The 21,148-nt window shown below is 35.5% G+C and overlaps 1 protein-coding gene across 1 annotated transcript; it reads right to left on the bottom strand.

Moving 5' to 3' along the window:
• Positions 1–3,657: 3,657 nt before the first annotated feature.
• On the bottom strand, positions 3,658–17,693 carry LOC140158007 (uncharacterized). The gene is made up of 3 exons (XM_072181256.1): positions 17,659–17,693; positions 16,967–17,484; positions 3,658–4,096 (listed from the first exon to the last, which is right to left on the bottom strand). Exons 1-3 carry the CDS (start codon positions 17,691–17,693, stop codon positions 4,065–4,067), a joined length of 585 nt encoding a protein of 194 aa, XP_072037357.1. The 3' UTR covers positions 3,658–4,064.
• Between the last annotated feature and the right edge of the window lie 3,455 nt (positions 17,694–21,148).

Here is a 21,148-nt window from a genome sequence, read left to right as displayed (position 1 = left end):
TCATTGGGCAGTGAGTTCCAATTATTGCATTATTAAAGAAAGTGAACCTATCTTGACCCTTGGAGTGAGGAACCTTAAAGTTGAATGGGCTTCCCCTGGTACTGTAATTATGACGATATGATACTCGAGTAAAATACATTTTCATATATTCAGGACAACAGATTTACCCATATGGGATCGTTCAATATTTACGTCAGGAGCTGTCAGGGGGGTCTTGAGGGGGGATGTTAATTTTTTACTTGAATCATTAGCATATGGAAAGGTTTCTACACAAAAACGATTCTCTTATAAATCATCATGCGCACAGTTTCCACCTCGATACACAGTCTCCGCACAGTCTTTGATTACACTACACGGTTGAATACATAGCAATGTAAGATCTGTGGAGCTTCTAGCTGAAAAATTGGCCTCATTGATTGGTTTTTGTCGAAACCTCAAGTGTTCCTTTCATCCAATCAGAATTTTTTTTATATCAAACGAAAGCTAACACTTAAAAACCCCTAAAAACACTTTTCGTCACTAAGTCAACAGATTCAATGTTATAGCAAGGCGAATGTGGAAAATCTGTTGAGAACTACCTATCCACACACATTTTTGACAAAAATGTAGGTTTTAAAAGTCAAAACCTCAGGTATTCATTGCAATATTTTTCAAATTTTATGTCATTAAATGAAAAGGCACACTTATATTGTCCATATACTAGCGTCACTAGAATGAGCAATGGCCAATTCTCTTTAAATTGCAAATCTTGTGCAAAAACAAAAATCTTGCGCCTGTTTTGTCACACGGTTGTAAATTTAATGAACTATGACGCGAGGGGGACGCGAAATTTGTTGTGACTTTTCTGTTAAAATTCCCACTCCTCCTGGCGTATTGAACGGTCCGTAAGAATGTTGGGATCTGAGGAAGCACACACATTGTGTTTATTGTCATTAGATTGCTCTAGAATCGCGTAATATTATTTGGGAATAATTATTTAGCTTGGATCAAACATTAATAGTTATATTGTTGTCTACCGTAGATAGCTAGAAAAGATATTTCAAAAACTCGGATAGCATCATTTGCACAATATTTTTGTGGGACCTGAGAGCACATCAGGCATATCGAATCGCATTATACATTTTTCCCCAAATGTCCTGCATTTTTGGGTGTTTTGGGAAAAAAATGTTCAATTTTTAATCATTTGCCATAAAAATGTGTATTATATCGCGAATGTAGTCTGTCTTGGGATCGACCGTCGATCAGTAACAGGTGTTGATGATGTATAGATTATCGATTAAGTAATCAGAATTATTGGTAACATTTTATTTGATCAATACATTACATACAAACGTTTAATGGTTCACAATAAACATGTCAATCAATAGGATATTGGTATTTCACAAATAATATATAAGAATCGACAAAGTATCGAATGTCAATCGAAAGATCAAACATAAAATTATTTGGCTCCATTGCCTACAATTATATTGGTTTAATCTATAATTATATCAAATTACTATACCTCATACATATTTATTAGGGAATCCAGACATCTTATTGGTTAATAACGCCAGCGTCCGAGTACAGTATTTGGACTACTTCCCCACGCCTGCGCAATTACGCGGACGCGGGGAAGTAGTAAAACTTCCGCACCCTACTACCACACGGTGTCTCGACCCCGCGCGTCACCGTTCCTTCATACGTAGCATTTATCGTGAAAATGCTGTAGTTATTTTGCCGAGATTACCGATGGATAATAACACATTAATTTGACGTTTTATGAAACAAAATGTTATTTATGGAGTGGTAAAAATAAAATTGGAATAATATAGGCCTAAATGTAAATTAATTGAACAGAAATCCTCCAATAAAATCAGGTAAGTAAAATATTAAGCTTAATTTTACCATGCCGGCTGGCCGCTGACTGGTACAGCCTATCGGTATGTTTTGACTTTTGTTTACGATTTTACCGTGATAGTGAAAATATTTATGAGGTATAGTAAAACAAATACAACATGTTCCATTTCGGGGAAGTAATTAAAACTTGACTACTTCCCTCCGCTGACGCGTTGGAACTATAGTCAAATCATCCAACACCTCGGGACCAGTAGTTTTGACTACTTCCCCTCAAAACATGCTGTATTTGTATAACATTTGGGGCACTAATTCTTTACCTGTTTCGGAAATGTTCTCAAGTGCAAGAAGGCGCTATCTGCAATAGCTGCCAGATGTCATATTGTTAGATTTGTACAATAAAAGAATACAGAAATTGTCAAATCTTTTATAGGGCAGCTATTGCGAATAGAGTCGTCGTGCACTACTAACCCTCGATTTTTAATCAATCATTAAAATATTCATAAGCAAAAGACTTTTTCTTCCGGAGACCATTCAAAGACGAATAAAATCCAATGTGCGTGAAAATATTGGGTGTCAAAAGATACTGCTTGAGTTTAAGTTCGCGTCTGTACTCGTCCATAGCCCAATCCATAGGTATGCTTTTAAAATCGGCATGTCTTAAAAAGTCAATTATTCCAGGCACTTTATCGAATGGGTAGAGTACTGCTTGCGTGCAACAAGAAGTACCTGGTTCTAAATAATAAAAGTAGTGCGAGATCCCGCGTGATTTAAGATAGTATGGACGCCCAAATGTCCAAACGACTGGTAAGAAGAAGAATAAAAAGCTTACTATAAGGACTATGTAACAAGAAAGTATATGGTTTCTTTGTATCTTCGTACTTTGAAGAGATCTGGTTTCTTTATAAAGGTAAAAGGTCAGCGTGATAATGCCGGATATGACGCATGTAAGTGTAATCCATTGAGTTCTCACAAAATTATCCCGGTGGAAATCGTTCATATAGTACGGAATGCTTAACTTCAACCAAGCCCAATCTTTCGGATCTTCAGCAACAAGTTCACCTCGTCGGATTCTAGTCTCAAGTTGTGTTTGTAGATTAGTGTGTAAAATTTCATAAAAATCTTGATGTGGGTAAGCGTCATCTTCAACTAAAACGACGTATTTGGGATTAAAATGTAACGCAGATTCTTGGCAATAAGCATAGTCTTGTCTCTCACTATGTCGAGTTCGGCGTAAGTGTGCATCGTGAAGTAGCGAGTTCTGAGCGTCGTATACTCGTGTGATATTATGAAAGAAGTTTGCCAAGTACGTGGCTTCCTTGTGTTTTTCTGGATGTGCATCGACGTTACAAATAAAGAGGAATATATCACCTGCCGCGTTACTTTCGGTCAACACCTGGTGCAGTCGACTCATGACTTGGGTCAGATACATAGGCTTGTCGTCATGAATGGGCGATCTCGCAACTGTAACCACACCAATTGCGAATTGTAAATCACTTTTGGCGCCGTTTTTCAAATACATTTGCTTGGTGTGATTCGGGTTTATTGTGTTTAAATATGATTCAGCTTGTGTTCGTCTTTTAGAGTTGATATCAAAAACATTTTTCACAGTTTTGTTTTCATCAAGTTGGTACAGTTTGGAAAATCGTAAATACTGGCTTAAGAATGGATACAAGCATGAGAAAAATATAGCGTAAAATATGATTGTTTTCAGAGAGAAGGGGGGGAATTTGATGAAAAATAATTGCAAAGGGGGGTGGTCTTTGAAACATTTGGTAACACATATGGTTACCAACTTTTGTGTTTAGTTGGGTTGGGGGGGCTCTGTCGTCCCGGCTCAGAATACCTCATATAGTGAGTAGGCCTCTGGTTTTGTCTCCTGAGAAATGTGGCCCTGAAAAGAGTCGTTCATCATGTAAACTGTGGGTGAATGTAGTGTACTTAACCGGTATACTAATACCATGGAATCATGATCGAAGAATTCTAGATGATCGAAAATTTAACTGATCGAAGATCTGAATGATGGAAGATTTAAATGATCGAAGCTATGTACTATTTTCGTTCCCGCACTGAGCTGGTCACTTTGAATATAAAATTTTACCATATGGTCAATGGTTTCTTCAGCGATATGTTGGTGGTTATTAAAATACAACGTGCTTCAAAAGTTCCACACAGATTGCCACCGAAGACTGCTCCATCTATTTATCAAAATGATGGCTGGAAATGAATCAGTAGCTCATCTTTGTGGAGTTCCAAGGTCCTGTAATTTAATCACACAGAATCCATGATATTATTTCTGTAGTAAAACAAAATAATGAAAAAAATAAGCATGTATAGTTGAAAATTTTGGAGATCGTAAAAATAAAGTGGGTAGGGGTTTCCAGATCCGTAGGGGCGGGAACTCGAGTATCGGGTTGTTTGTGCTGACAAGAAAAACTAGGAATCTTTCAGTGCGACATGTTTTTTTGTCAAACTTTTTGGGGAGCAAAAGCAATCAACTTTTGCGTAAAATTACCGCAAAAAGTGGACATATTCGTAATTTTGGGTTTTTACTGGGGGAATTTTGACTGCTGAACTTCTATTTTGGAAATAATGTGCTTATTTAAGTTCACGTAAAAGCTGGAAACCAAATTATTTCGATTAGTTTGGGTAATGCTGAATTCCAAAATTTTGTCTACCAAGCTACATTGTAACCCCGTGACCCTAAAGAGGTCCCCCCAAACCCCTACATGATAATACAGGGGCAAACATTAAACATGCTCCAAATTCACTCAAAAACATGTCAAATTATTTGTCTGTAGTCAAAGGATCACAAAAATGTAACATATTTGCGAGTAGGATATACTTACAAAGTTATGAGGCTCCACAGGTCCAAGGCCAATTTGAATATTATACAGGGGTGAAAAATTAAAGTTGCTCCGATTTTCGTAAAAATGGAGGCAAACTGTTCCTCAAGTTCAAGGTATTCAGGAAAAATACTTTTTACTATCTGCGATGTCAAGTTCAGAAGATAGATGATAAATAAATACAATTTCATTCAATCTTATGAATAGTGCAAACTATTCTTTTCCGGAAACTTCTAACATAGGCAAACAATTTGCCTCAACTTTTACGAAAATTGGAGCAACTTTGACCCATAACTTCTTAACGATAGGTCGTACACGCACAAACATTACATTTCTGGGATCCATGGGGCCAGACGCATAATATGACCTGTTTGAAAGTGTTAATTTTGCCCTCTATACGATCCTAAGAGGTCATTTTGGGGGGTCTTTTTAATGGTCACGGTCTTAAAATATGCATGGCAGGCAGCAGATTCGAGTTCAGTATACCCACATTAACAAAAATGAGCTGGTTGCCAACGTTTACGCAAACTTGCCGCTAGGAACGCGATTTTTCCAAAATAGAAATTGTAGTCATTTATCTATTAGTCGCTTCAATGACTATTATTTGAAGACTGGGTTCTTATAATACTTCCTCCGGGGAGCAGTTTCAGACAATCTTTTGGCTTATCTGTTGAATCTATAGGCGTAGATCCTGGGGATGGGGGGGGTAAATCCCCAATATTTTGCCAGGGAGATAGTCCATACAATCATCCCCCATGTTGACACCTGTGAGTTTCTGACCAAATTATCCTCATATTTTGCCATTTCAGCTTTGCGCGAATTTATTACACTTTTACACCATATTTAACCAGTTTAGCTTCAATATGGCAAAATATTTCGCGCGTTTCGTGCGCAATTGTACCATAAACTTATTGCGTCGCCAAAAGTGCTGGATTCACTATACTTCAAGAATTTTTTTCCAACCTCATCCCCCCCATGTCAAAAAGAAATCTACGCCACTGTTTGAAACGTTTCACGACCACTGAAGCATAGTCAATTCTCGCTATTCACATGTCACAATTCATACAAGAAAGACCTGAATTGACTATCATTTCAACACAGTAAAATCTAGGTATTCTGGTCTCAGTTACATTATGCTGAAAATTAGATTTCTGGAACACAAATATGACCTTCCCAAAACATTGTATGCTCAACAGTATTTTCATGTAAGACCAAAGAATTCTAGCTGGTGTAACCTTGGCAACACTTAAGTAGGTCATGCTCAATTTTCATGTATCGAAACTATGTGAACAAAGCAACAATCCTAATTACATTAGAGTCACGCGGTAGCCGTGACCAGCAAGTTTTTAAAAAAAGACTGATAAAGAAGACTAATAACAGATGCTCCCGCGAGACTATATTAGAGTTTTTAAGAGTTTAAAGTTTTAAGAAAAACGACTGATAAAGAAGAATAAACAGATGCACCGCGGACTATATTTACACGAATATTAGAGTCAAGCGGTAGCATGACCAGCAAGTTTTTAAAAAAAACGACTGATAAAGAAGAATAAACAGATGCACCGCGGACTATATTTACACGAAACAAAACGCTATTGTTCTGTGATATTTTCGCTGGGTACAAAATATATCTAAAACCATGCTAAATCTTATTTACTGTCCAAAGTGTAATATTTTAATAACTCATTAATTCAAAAAGTTACACCAATCTTGGACAGTCAATCCGATTGTTTGATAATAAACAAACATTCTTGTATTATTTCACGCGGTATTTCATAGCCAAAATTAGTGTAAAATCATAGCTAATCATACTGATATCCAGAATCTTTCGTCACTGCTACAGCCATACATGGCTGTCACTGTCGCACTACTTTTTGAGATTCACTTTCAAAATATACCCTAGCATTTTCCTGGATACCATACATACAAATTCTGGATCCCATTCGCCAACAAATCAAGTTTTTCACAATTCTTTTATTCTTTCCGGACCACAGCATACATTCATATTAATAAATACTCCACTTTTACACGTCGTTATATCGGGACGTCCCCGTGGCGAAGTGGTTAAGGCCATGGACTTCTAATCCACTTATGAAGTTTTGCCCAAGTTCGAAACTTCCCACCACCTTTTTTTTAATGTTTTATTAACCAATTTATTGTCATAAATCAAGAATAACACCATTTCGAATATCCATTGCTATTGTGATATTATATATTTTTTTTATCAAACAAACATGTTTGATTTTTTATTCACATTTAGGCCTAGGCCTGGGGCCTACTTTCACCATCCAGATGCTTTCACCATGCCTGACTATCATGATATCTTCGTCATTTAAAACACATTTATCAGTGGCTCTGTTCACAGCTCAGACTGAAATTATATTTGGAATAAATATTATAAATTGTCACAAGTTAAAATCACAAACAGCGATAGATCGCCAACAACTGTCGCTGAATATTGTTATCCAACTAGATTTCCCCACAGGGCTATAAAGAATCACAAACCGCGAAATTTGGATATATACTAGATTGCCCTGCAAGGCTGTAAAGAATCACACACCACGAAATATGGATATCCAACAAGCTTAAACTGTAAATTAGCTCCCGATAGAGGGCAGGGCTTGATAAGGGAAATTAAAATCACAAACCGCGAAAGATCGCCGACAACCGCCGCTTAATAGGGATATCCAACTAGATTGCCCCGCAGGGCTACAAAGAACCACAAACCGCGCAATTTGGATATCCAACCAGATTTCCCACAGGCCTATCGATTATAAAGTACCACAATCCGCGAAATATGGATATCCAACAAATTAAGACAACAAACCGCGAAAGATCAACAACAACTGCCGCTCAATATTGATATCCAACTAGATTGCCCGCAGGGCTATAAAGAACCACAAACCGCGGAATTTCGATATGCAACTATTGCCCCACAGGGCTTCAAAGAACCACAAGCCACGAAATATGGATATCCAACAAGCCAGATTATAAAGAACCACAAACCGCGAAATATGGATATTTTATTTGTTTTATGGAGCACATCCTATATAACCTGATGACTTTCCAAGCTTGGAGCTGCTTGGCTACATTCATAAAAAGAAAAGAAATCTACCAAAAAAACGTTGACAACGTAAAGAAATCAGCAAGTTAAAAAAAAACCACCTCGGCTCACTTTTTGAAACTTGGTCCCATTTTAAACACCAACACACAACAGTAAATCAGTGTTTTTATTTTATTTCAACAGAACACAGCGTTTCCAACAAGATTACAAGCCTACGTGTTATTTGTTTAATTCAATCATTAATCATGATTATTATAAAACAAAACACAATAGGATATTGGCTTACCATGCAAGAACAAGATAATAACCTTTCAGGTCGTTCCAGAAAGCTTACAAATTAATATCGCATCTGCACATTAAAGATACCTGACACTTCTGGAAATGTTTTAAATTTATATAAATATGATAAAGTTTAAATCAGTAACTTTTATAAATGGGACCAAGTTTCAAAAAGTGAGCCGAGGTGGGTTTTTTAAACTTGCTGATTTCTTTACGTTGTCAACGTTTTTTGGTAGATTTACACCTAACATTAAAACCCTTGACTTCTATTGTTCTACAGGGTGTCCCAGAAAAAATACCGAGTGAATAAAATTGAATGTAAGTCGAGAATAGACATCAGAATCAAACAATTTAAAATGTAACGCATAGCCTATTTTATTGTGCATCACATACGAAAATTTTATTTGATTCGGTTGACTGGTTGCGAAGAAATTACGATTACATAATGCGCGCATCAATGCAGTTCATTCCAAGTTTGATCAACAGGCACCTTTATCATACTCGCTCACCGCTTCCTAAAGTTTGTGTATCTCATTAAATTTAGTTCACATTATATGTTGTATAATTCGACGGTGTTATGCTATTCATGCTTTCACTGCTTTGTCCGAGAAAACTTTGATTTCTGCAATTGGTAGCTTTCCAACTTTAATTCTTTAGGTTGTGCAAATATGTTATATTTTAACTTTCCAAAGAACATTTGAGCCACGAATTACAATGATCAAGTGCTTACAGCTTCACGTGTAATTCTTGATACCATGCGACATTAATGTTGAAGTTTTAAACTTTGCATTACAATTTCTTAGAAATATTCCAAAACATTAACGTGTGTGAAAGATTTTTAACCAGCTGGAATTCTGTATGCAATAATTCTTTATGCAACATTTATATCAACATTAACGAAAAAAGACATTTACAAGTAGGCCTACTGAGCATTATCTTACATGCAAGCTTTCATTAATATCGTGCAGATTTTCAAATTTGAACACAACGAACGATTATTTAAAAGGAACGAAAAGGATTTCACCGAACAAAATAGGAAGCCGATTGACAGTTAACCACTAGTGCGCATTGTGTTGAATGATCTTTCTTTCAAACTTGGAATGGAGTGAATTAGAGCATGCGTTATGTAAACGCTCATTTCTTCGCAATCAGTCAACCGATTCCAGTAAATTTAGCATATAAGATGCAGAATACACGCTACACGCTAATTTTTAGATTGTTAGATTCTAATGTCTATTTCTCGACTTACGTCCAAATTCATTTGCCCGAAAAAATTTCTGGGACACCCTGTATGATATTTTTTCGCTGGGTACAAAGTGTATCTAAAACCATGTTTAATGTTGGTGAGCAAACATAAAAACGTTTTAAAAACGTTTTAAATAAGTTATATTTTGGCTTTTGGTTTAGGTAAAAACGTTTTAATAACATTAAACTGTCGGGTTTGGCTACATTCATAAAAAGAAAAGAAATCTACCAAAAAAACGTTGACAACGTAAAGAAATCAGCAAGTTAAAAAAAAACCACCTCGGCTCACTTTTTGAAACTTGGTCCCATTTTAAACACCAACACACAACAGTAAATCAGTGTTTTTATTTTATTTCAACAGAACACAGCGTTTCCAACAAGATTACAAGCCTACGTGTTATTTGTTTAATTCAATCATTAATCATGATTATTATAAAACAAAACACAATAGGATATTGGCTTACCATGCAAGAACAAGATAATAACCTTTCAGGTCGTTCCAGAAAGCTTACAAATTAATATCGCATCTGCACATTAAAGATACCTGACACTTCTGGAAATGTTTTAAATTTATATAAATATGATAAAGTTTAAATCAGTAACTTTTACAAATGGGACCAAGTTTCAAAAAGTGAGCCGAGGTGGGTTTTTTAAACTTGCTGATTTCTTTACGTTGTCAACGTTTTTTGGTAGATTTACACCTAACATTAAAACCCTTGACTTCTATTGTTCTACAGGGTGTCCCAGAAAAAAATACCGAGTGAATAAAATTGAATGTAAGTCGAGAAATAGACATCAGAATCAAACAATTTAAAATGTAACGCATAGCCTATTTTATTGTGCATCACATACGAAAATTTTATTTGATTCGGTTGACTGGTTGCGAAGAAATTACGATTACATAATGCGCGCATCAATGCAGTTCATTCCAAGTTTGATCAACAGGCACCTTTATCATACTCGCTCACCGCTTCCTAAAGTTTGTGTATCTCATTAAATTTAGTTCACATTATATGTTGTATAATTCGACGGTGTTATGCTATTCATGCTTTCACTGCTTTGTCCGAGAAAACTTTGATTTCTGCAATTGGTAGCTTTCCAACTTTAATTCTTTAGGTTGTGCAAATATGTTATATTTTAACTTTCCAAAGAACATTTGAGCCACGAATTACAATGATCAAGTGCTTACAGCTTCACGTGTAATTCTTGATACCATGCGACATTAATGTTGAAGTTTTAAACTTTGCATTACAATTTCTTAGAAATATTCCAAAACATTAACGTGTGTGAGAAAGATTTTTAACCAGCTGGAATTCTGTATGCAATAATTCTTTATGCAACATTTATATCAACATTAACGAAAAAAGACATTTACAAGTAGGCCTACTGAGCATTATCTTACATGCAAGCTTTCATTAATATCGTGCAGATTTTCAAATTTGAACACAACGAACGATTATTTAAAAGGAACGAAAAGGATTTCACCGAACAAAATAGGAAGCCGATTGACAGTTAACCACTAGTGCGCATTGTGTTGAATGATCTTTCTTTCAAACTTGGAATGGAGTGAATTAGAGCATGCGTTATGTAAACGCTCATTTCTTCGCAATCAGTCAACCGATTCCAGTAAATTTAGCATATAAGATGCAGAATACACGCTACACGCTAATTTTTAGATTGTTAGATTCTAATGTCTATTTCTCGACTTACGTCCAAATTCATTTGCCCGAAAAAAATTTCTGGGACACCCTGTATGATATTTTTCGCTGGGTACAAAGTGTATCTAAAACCATGTTTAATGTTGGTGAGCAAACATAAAAACGTTTTAAAAACGTTTTAAATAAGTTATATTTTGGCTTTTGGTTTAGGTAAAAACGTTTTAATAACATTAAACTGTCGGGTTATATAAAGGTCATGATAACGTTTTAAAACGTTTTGTATGAAAACACACTACAACAATATTTTTAAATGTTTTCAAAAAATGTTATTGTAAACTCTTTTTGCAAACATTTTTGCCAAATATTGTGTCAATACTTAAATAACATTATGTTAAAATATTTGAACCCAGCAAACACAGAAATGTTCTTAAAATGTGTTTTTCAAAACCTTTTAATAACGTTTAAATGTCGGGTTATATAAAGGTCATGAAAAGGTTTTTAAACGTTATTGTAAATATTTTGGGCAAACATTTTTCGCAAAATATTTTTTCAACCCCAATCAAGTTTTCAAGAATGTTTTTGGAATGTTATTAAAACGTTTTTATATCCTTTATATAACCCGACATTTAAACGTTTTCTGTAAAACATTTTTGTTTGCTCAGTAGATTATCAAAAAATGTTTGTTAAGGTTATGAAAACGTTTTATACTCTTAATATACCCTTTATATAACCCGACATTTAAACGTTTTCTGACAACCTTTTATAACCTTTTGCGAATGATGTCGAAAACGTTTTGTGTTTGCTGGGTAGGTGGTTCAACTATATTGCAACACTCACCTTCAAATGCTTGATAGAAATAGCTCCTAGTTACCTTTCCTCTCAGTTCACTTTTATGCATGATATACACTCTAAAGGAACCAGGAGTCAAACTAACTTTGCTCTTTGTGAACCACCATGGAATATTAATGCAGGGAAAAGAACTTTTCATTCACGTGCTACTAAATTGTGGAATAGCCTTCCAACTGATAGTATATGTAATTATAAGTCAGTGAGTATTGCTCAATTTAAGCAGTTGTTTTTGATAAAACCCGTGTAATATGTCTTTTCATCTAAATATTTCATGTTTTCCCAATTGTTCACAATTTTATTTACCATTTATAATTAATATTTTTATTTTCTGATTTATTACTGTAAATATGCTTTTTGTTCACAGTATAAATGCAGTGCCTCCTTGGAAATCAGTGTTTTACATTGAAGGAGCTACCCTGGGTAAAGAAAGTTTTAATAAATAAATAAAATAAATATGTACGCACCAAAACATGCCAAGGCCAATGGGTTTCTATGGTCATTGACCTATTTTGATGCAGAATCTAGGTAATGAAACATCCTACATATTGCTAACTAGCATTATTTAAGATCATTTATTAAAACGAAGATTTTGACACCTTATTCATCAAAATCAGAGCAAGTTTAAAATTTTGACCCTTTAGAGGTTGACCTTTTTGGTAATAACTCAAGAACGGTACACGCTAGATATGTAAAACTATTATATTTTCTGAATCCTTATGACCAGAGGAATACATTAGAAATATTTTCGACACAATTTGATGAAGTTTGAAATTTGACCCGATGTAAAGTTCTATGATAAGGGAACTGGAATGAGCGTTTTGAGCGTTTCGACAGCATTTTTGTGGAACATGAGAGCACATCAGACCTATCGAATTGCATTCTGAATACGAAGAATGTCTTTCTGATATCAAATAATTTTCATTTATGATATAATACAAATTTTATGACAAATTGTTAAAATTTGATATTTTTGAGATATAACAGTCCTCGAAGTAAATTTTATAAATTTAATGATATAGTCTTAAAGTGTATGTAGCTGGGAGGAAAAAGCCGACGATCAATTAAAATTTTGACCTTTCATATTGAAGATATGGATTTTGTTTCCCAAAAGACCTAATTTTTTGTTGTGTTTTGGGGAAAATCCATATCTTCAATACGAAAGGTCAAAATTTTCAATTGATCGTCGGCTTTTCATCCCACCTACATACACTTTAGGCATACATCATCAGATTTATAAAGTTTACTTCGAGTACTGTTCAATATCAAAAATATTAATTTTTAATGATTTGCTATAAAATGTGTATTACATTGCGAATTTCAAAAAATCTAAATTATTTGATATCAGAAGGCCATTCTTCGTATTCAGAATGCAATTCGATATGTCTGATGTGCTCTAATGTCCCATGATAAATACTGTCCAAACGTTCATACCCCTTTCCTTAAGGGCATGGCAAAGCCACCTGGTGACTAGGCTATTAATAAGCATTATTCTTGAGTGACAGTGATACCAATATATATTATAAGTTGAATATCGAATATTGTGATCAATGGAATTTGCTGCAACTGCTGCAAAGAGTTGACATTCGATGACCCCTGGTGACCTCGAAATGACCTTCCAAAATGTGGCTCTAAATGCTAACTGTACCCACAAGGTTAATGCTCATATGACAGAAAGTGGCTGGCATTTTCTTCCGAAGGGGGGGGTCCCAAATATACTGGGGGCAGGGGTGTCTTTTTTTTTTGGAAAGAAAATAGAGAGTTATAAAATGATGACCAAAATGTATGGAATCACAAGATGACCAAAGATAGTGTGTTTATTTTATTCAAAGCGACTGATTTCAATACAATTTTAGCCTGTTTAAGGGGTATGGTGTATCGGTGGTGGGGTGGGGGAGGTCATAAAATGTTTGTTACCGAAATAGTGATCGCAATTTTATTGATATTATGTCTCCAACTATCAATGTCAGACAAGAAAGTAATGCGTAAAGTTCAATGCGTTGAACTTCAGAATGTAATATATATTTTTTAAACAAGGTGCATGTTGTACTATTCAACAGTATTATGCGAATGTCGAAGCTCAATGGATTATTGTTTGTCTTGCCAAACGATGCATGAGCTTTAATACATTGTATGTAGAGGACCGTTCATTTGGAACGTGCTAAACAACCTTTATATCTCTGGTACTGTCAATTACCACCAAACAAACATGATATACTTGACTAAAATTATTTTAATACCTTTTCGAAGTTTGTTGTAAACGGTGAAATTTTGTGCAGATATCATCAAAGAAGACGTAAACTATATTACGGCGTAAAATGTAGAGGCATTTAAATACCGTTTGATCGGCTCAGAAGATTTGCAGTAAATTACATAATTATTATTTACAAATATTGGGAAATCAAATGCATAACTTCAATAAAACTAATAGCTTTTATCACATTCGGGGAAAGAAAGAGTTAAAATCAGAGAGATGGAGAGGAGAGCGTGGCCTGGCGGTTAAGGCATAGGACTGTGAACCCAAGGGTCAAGGGTTCGAATCCCAGGTCCGGCTCTTTGTGTCCTTGAGCAAGACACTTCACTCTACTTGCTTAGTGCTTCGGAGGGCACTTTAAGCTGTCGGTCCCGTGTACATGCATATTTTCTCACATTAATGTAGTGTGCACGTTAAAGAACGTCACAGGCTATTCGAAAAGAGCAGGGGATCATCCCGGTCATGTTGACTGTACTTCAAAATACACTCATCTACTCTAGGTTCCAGAGTAAAAAATAAGTATAGCTTGTCTGTACGCAGTGCGACAATACTCATACATATGAGGGAGGCACTTATAAGGAAGAAGAAGAAGATGGAGGGAGAGAGTGAAACGAGGGTGAAACAGAGAAGAGAAGAGGGGAGAGACATAGAGATTGAAACATAGCTCAGTGTACATACCTTCTGCTGATACAACCACAAGAAGACTTGACAGTGCCCATAGTAACCGACCAAAAGTCATGATTAGTTTTGACATTTATGGAAAGTCAATATGCAACAAACATATTTTGTATATACACATGATATTATGTTCAGTTAGAAAATAAAACATGCAATAATAACCATCTATATGCGCATAATCTGGTCAGAAATAAAACACACCGGTAGTACAAACATTGATTGTGTGAAACTGAACCTGATATTATATATACATGTAATTCCGGTTTATTTCCGGTATCAAAGTTTAACCTAACTATTAAGATATAGTATGACTAAATCGGAAATGACCCATATCAATATGTATATATTTACATTCGTATTTCAAGGTTAAAAATGACACTGTTTAAAGGGAAAAGTAAAAAAATAAAGAAATTAAACAAGTTATGTTTAAAATTGTGATTTGCTACAAGTGGAGGTATTAAATCAAACGTGTTGTGAATTTTGATACCTGTATTATTTTTTACAGTTTAAACGTTCTTTATCCTCGTCGTTCGCGTGCTGTTACCATGTAGCATAGTTGACAAATAGTTCGCTTTTTAAGGAAAAGCGCCAAATTTGATACAGATGTAGCGGTACATATGGCGCTATGAGTTGGGAGATTATTATATTGCTGCATTATTGGAACCAATGTTTTTGGCATCTTTACACCTAAAATAACAAACTAGAATTGGTTCCATTTTTGCTATATGCCACCTAAGGTCAAAATGGGGCCAAAACTCAAAATTTATTTTTAAAAGTCAATTGTCATATTGCTTAATTCAGCGGTTATAGCGTCATAATATTATGTCAAACATTCATGCACAGAGGTCAAATTTTTAAAATGGTCCGATTTTATCAAATCTGGTTTCAAACTACACCCCTTAACATAATTTATACTTAACTTACAATGTTGGTGCGATTTGTATTGTCGTGTATTATAATGTCCCCTATCATATTTAATACAGCCAAAGTCCATTACAAATATGTACATGTATAACCTTTGACCCATGATTTCATCCGATTCTGAGGTACTACATTTTTCACACAAATGTTTTTCCTATTTCGTTTGCCGAGAGGAGTAAGTTACGATTGATATTTGCTCCTGAACTAAGCATTCTAGTGCAATATGACAATTGACCTTTTAGTTCGTTTAATATATCTTTGTGTAGGATCAAATTTTGGTCAGTGATCTTAGAGGTTTTCAAAACAGATCGTTTTGACCAAATTTGGAATCCACCATTTGAACAAAATATTAATGTGTAATTTGTATCACAAAGGTCCAATTTTTAAAATCTAAAATTCCTAAGAAAGGTAAATATATAAAATTATAACCAGTATAATAATATGACCAATACCAATGATATTCGCAGCTTAAACAATTTAACTTGCCCGGTGCATATTGTTCTATGACACCCTATAGAATCCCACTTTATTATTATTCTATTACCTTTACAACCCGTTATTCAAAATCACGACCTGTGATTTGTTAAAACGCATCACGTGAAAGACCTTAACTCTCCTCACACAGGTGTCGACTGCAGACGACATGTTTAAAAAAAATCAAAATTCAAATATTTCAGAAATGTAACTTCTCATGACCATATTTAGAATCAGCATGACAAATGCATTAAAATGAGTACAAACAAGTCTAGTATTGGTACAGAAGATCTTAAGATAGCTCTTGATATTGAAGCGCATGGCTAGCACGCAGAGCATTAAATAACAATAAGTACTAATGCAGTATAAGCGCCGTAACACATTATCCGCAAATCAGTACGCTTGGTTTACGTGCACAATATTTCTGCAATACTCGTTTTAGTTACGCGTACTCGTCCCACCTCGACGTAAACAAAAAGGGAATTTCTCTTCAAATCGCAACATTCTTCTTTTTTTTTTGGTAATAGAATAGAAATAAAGGGTTAAGCATTATCCTTTACCCCTAATAGTGAGTCCTCGGCAGTAAAAACGTTTAAATAATGGGTTCGGCTGCGCCTCAGTCATTATTTACGTTTTTACTGCTTCCGACACATCATTTGGGTGTAAAGGATAATGCATTACTCTTTATTTCTTAAATAAAAAAACTATTTTTATAGACGTGGATACTCTAATAGCCAAACTCGCTTTAACTTCAATATTTTCCAAATTATCAAATGATTGCTATATTATGTTCTGCCTCCTTCGAAAGCTCATTCGTCATCGGAACCGGCATAGATATCGTTATCCATCCATTCAGTAGTGTTCTCACCCTGTCTATCCCCTACACCATACAACATATTATCTTCCCACCCTTCTGCATCATCGCCGCCATTTTTATTATCGTCTGTTTTTCTTTCCCGTTCAACATTGCCGTCATCGCCTGCAAAACTATCATATGCTGCATTCTCTTCCCAACCCACGCTTTCTTTTGTATCTGAAGTAGCGTAGTACAGACTCCCGTCTTCTGTCGCATCTACATTTGTACCTTTCTTCTGCGGCTTAGCATAAATGACTGATACATTGTTGTTGCTAGTAGATGTTGGACCAACGGGGGAATAATAAATCGCACCTGGGTCGTCATCGGTAGAGGATTCTGGGATATCATGATGTATCGCACCTGCAGATTGGTTCTCTTGGTTAGAGTTAGCATACACAGGTTGTTTGATGGTATCATTGGATTGTTGATTCGGCGTGGCACCAGAAATGGTCAAGTCAAATGTCTCATTGGATTCCAGTTGCTTGGACGTTAATATAAAGGTTTTCGATTTATTATCGCCCCGGTAGTTCCTGAATTCAAGAAAAGATCAAGAAAAGCAGATAGAATAGTGATTATGCAAGCTAATATTATTTTATTTTAGTGTGTGCGCTTGTTTATTACAAGAAGTAACAAAGCAAATACAATCGGAATTTATTTTGGAAGAAAAATAAATAAAAACAGACAACGGCGTAATTGTTTCATACATTGAAATAAGTAACGTATATGCTTCCCGAGGCATTTTTCGCTTGGGTTCACTTTTTAGTATAGTTATCGTGTAGAAAATTAGTTTGATCATTTTCGCCATTTCACGCATTGCACCGCACAGTGTCATCGCCCCGATATTTTCATGGCAGAAACCGCCATGGTAGGTTGAATCCACAGCCACGCATGGCCATTTTGTTCCGACCTTTAAGACGCATAATGAGCCGAGGGACATCCTGACTAAGGCTACTGTCAATACCTCGGTAATTGACTTCTCTAGTGTGTAAGTGAGCTTGTATACGCCATGTGAGTGAGTGCTCACACTACGCTGTGTGTGACCTCTGTGTGTGAGTGAACATGTATACGCCATGTGAGTGAGTGTTCACATCAGAAAATCAGAATATTTTTGTCAGTTTATAAGTTCAAGACGCACGCTTCCTTCTCAAGACGCAACCCAGCAAACACAAAACGTTTTCGAAATTTTCGCAAAAGGTTATAAAAGGTTGTCAGAAAAGGTTTAAATGTCGGGTTATATAAAGGGTACATTAAAAACGTTTTCATAACATTAAATAACATTTGTTGGTAATTTACTGCACAGCAAACACAAATGTTTTACAGAAAACATTTAAATGTCGGGTTGTATAAAGCATATAAAAACGTTTTAATAACATTCCAAAAAGATTTTTGAAAACTTGGTACAAATCATTCTAAACAGAATGTTGTTTTGGGGTTGAACAAATGTTTTGCAAAAAATGTTTGCCCAAAATATTTACAATAACGTTTTAAAATGTTTTCACGACCTTTATATAACCCGACATTTAAATGTTATTAAAACGTTTTGTAAAAAACATTTTAAGAACATTTCCGTGTTTGCTGGGTGCAAATATTTTAACGCAATGTTATTTAAGTGTTGACAAAATATTTGGCCAAAAATGTTTTCAAAAATAGTTTACAATGACATTACGAAAACATTTTAAAAATATTGTTGTAGTGTGTTTTCATACAAAACGTTTTAAAACGAATTCATGACCTTTATATAACCCGACATTTTAATATTATTAAAACGTTTTTACCTAAACCAAAACCCAAAATATAACTTATTTAAAACGTTTTAAAAACGTTTTTGTGTTGGCTATCATATCCATTGAAAATATATGTTCAAGTGCAAGGAACCAGATCTGGTTTCTTTATACGAAATCATTTACGGGAGATATTCATCATTTTCTACCCCGGTATCCAAAGATTTATCGTCTGAATATCAATCGTGCATAGCACATTTACTTGTATCGATCCCGGGTATTCATTTCAGTGTCTCTGGTTGTATAATGTAATTATTAACCGGGCGATGTCGGTGTGCACCGCGTAAATTTAAGTTTCATGCTATGCACTACACACATAAAAGAAACAAAGCTCATTCTTGAGTTTTTATTTATTTTCACATAAGTATTAGTTTGTTCATACAGCATAAATCCTTTTAACGCTTTTGACCACATGACCCAAAGTGTCCAGGCTATGGACATTAATTTTTGTTTGCATTTTTTTGTATATTTTTAAACACAACGTTTGGATTGCACGAATAGGAAACAAGACACGGTCAGGTAAAACTTAATTCATAAGAATACCTTAGCTTTAGAAGAAACAAAACCAATGTGATGATGAGTATAAGGGCTAAAACTGATCCAACCACGGCTCCAATTATTGTCCCTGTGAAAATTAATTGAACACATCGTTGTTAATTATGTAGTGCTGGAAATAGGAACTTGAGCTGTTATGTATTATGCACACTCTGCCCAGATTCAGTGTCATAGCCAGCACGAATACAGGTTTTTGAGAGGGTGGGGCCGAATTTGGTCGACCCATACTTTTTCATTGTGGCCGTTTTAAGTGATGTTTGGTTGGGCGGTTTTCGGGAAGGGGTATTTTGTCGGTGAGTACAAAATATCTAAACATCCTTGTCCTGACAACTCTTTCAGAGGATGGGGAATTTAGACACAGCGGTTCTCGGCAAAGAGAAATTTAAAAGCTGGTGTGGACGGTTTTTGGGTTGGGGCGGTTTTCAGAAAAAAAAGCGATCATGTTTAGGAAAGGTGTTCGTGGATAAAATAAGGAGTCAATTATATACTCATTTACTGCTTCATATAATTAAAATTGTGAATGCTCAAATTGCGAATGCTTTGTATTTAATTAGAAGGAGCCAATATATACTCATTTACTGTTTCATATCATTTAATTGTGAATGCTCAAATTGTGAATGCTCAAATTGCGAATGGTCAAATTGCGAATGCTTTTTAAGTTAAGAGAAGTGATGTTTGGGGTTGGGCGGTTTTCGGGAAAGGGATTTTTGTCGGTAAGTACTTCATATCTAAACATCCTCGTCCTGACGGCTCTTTCAGAGGATGGGGAATTTAGACACAGCGGTACTCGGCAAAGAGAAATTTAAAATCTGGTGTGGACGGTTTTGGGGTGTTTGCAGAAAATTAAAAAGGCGATAATGTTTAGGAGAGGTGTTCGTGGATAAAATAAGAAGGAGCCAATAGATACTCATTTACTGTTTCATAAAATTAAATTGTGGGATTGAAAACTAAATCTGGTTTAGGGAGGTTTTAGAAAAACACAAAATAGCGTGAATAGCACAGGCTTGAGGTACGGTAGGTGATGTACAAAAACGCAAAATCGCGTGAATAGTTCATGCTTGAGGTAGGTCATGGAATCAGCGAGATGAGCAAAATCGCGTGAATAGCACAAGCTTGAGGTACTGTAGGTGATGTACAAAAACGCAAAATCGCGTGAATAGCACAAGCTTGAGGTACGGTAGTACAAAAACGCAAAATCGCGTGAATAGCACAAGCTTGAGGTACCGTACGGAAGGTGATGTACAAAAACGCAAAATCGCGTGAATTGCTGTTCTGTTTATTCTGTGCTCTTTATGGTAAGAATCACGCTTTCACATTAACTTGTGCTCCTTTGTGCTATTGTCAGAAGAATCACACTTTCACATTAACTTGTGCTCCTTTGTGCTACTATTGATATTTACCTACTACGCATCATAGTCGCGTTACATTATGCTATTCTGTGCTCTTATGACAAGAATCACGCTTTCACATTAACTCAGTGCTACTTTGCGCTATTCTGTGCTCTTATGACAAGAATCACGCTTTCACATTAACTTATGCTATTCTGTGCTCTTATGACAATAATCACGCTTTCACATTAACTTGTGCTACTTTGCGCTATTCTGTGCTCTTATGACAAGAATCACACTTTCACATTAACTTGTGCTACTTTGCGCGATTGTTGATATTGTCAGATTTAGCGCCTTCATGCCCCCGAATGCAAATGTGTGGTTGAAATTGTCCATTGTAACCGTATTTTAACATCAATTTTCTTGTATGTACAAAGCAATTACATTTTTTTTTTTTTTCATTTCCCCCTTTTTTTAATAGGAAAGGGAAGGGCCTCTCATGGATCTGCCAATAACATCGTGACACCGAA

This window comes from Amphiura filiformis, chromosome 7 (genome assembly GCF_039555335.1).
Source record: "Amphiura filiformis chromosome 7, Afil_fr2py, whole genome shotgun sequence".
Lineage (NCBI taxonomy): Eukaryota > Metazoa > Echinodermata > Ophiuroidea > Amphilepidida > Amphiuridae > Amphiura > Amphiura filiformis.
The sequence above is the reverse complement of the archived record's forward strand: the minus strand, read 5'-3'. Positions and strand labels throughout refer to the sequence as shown.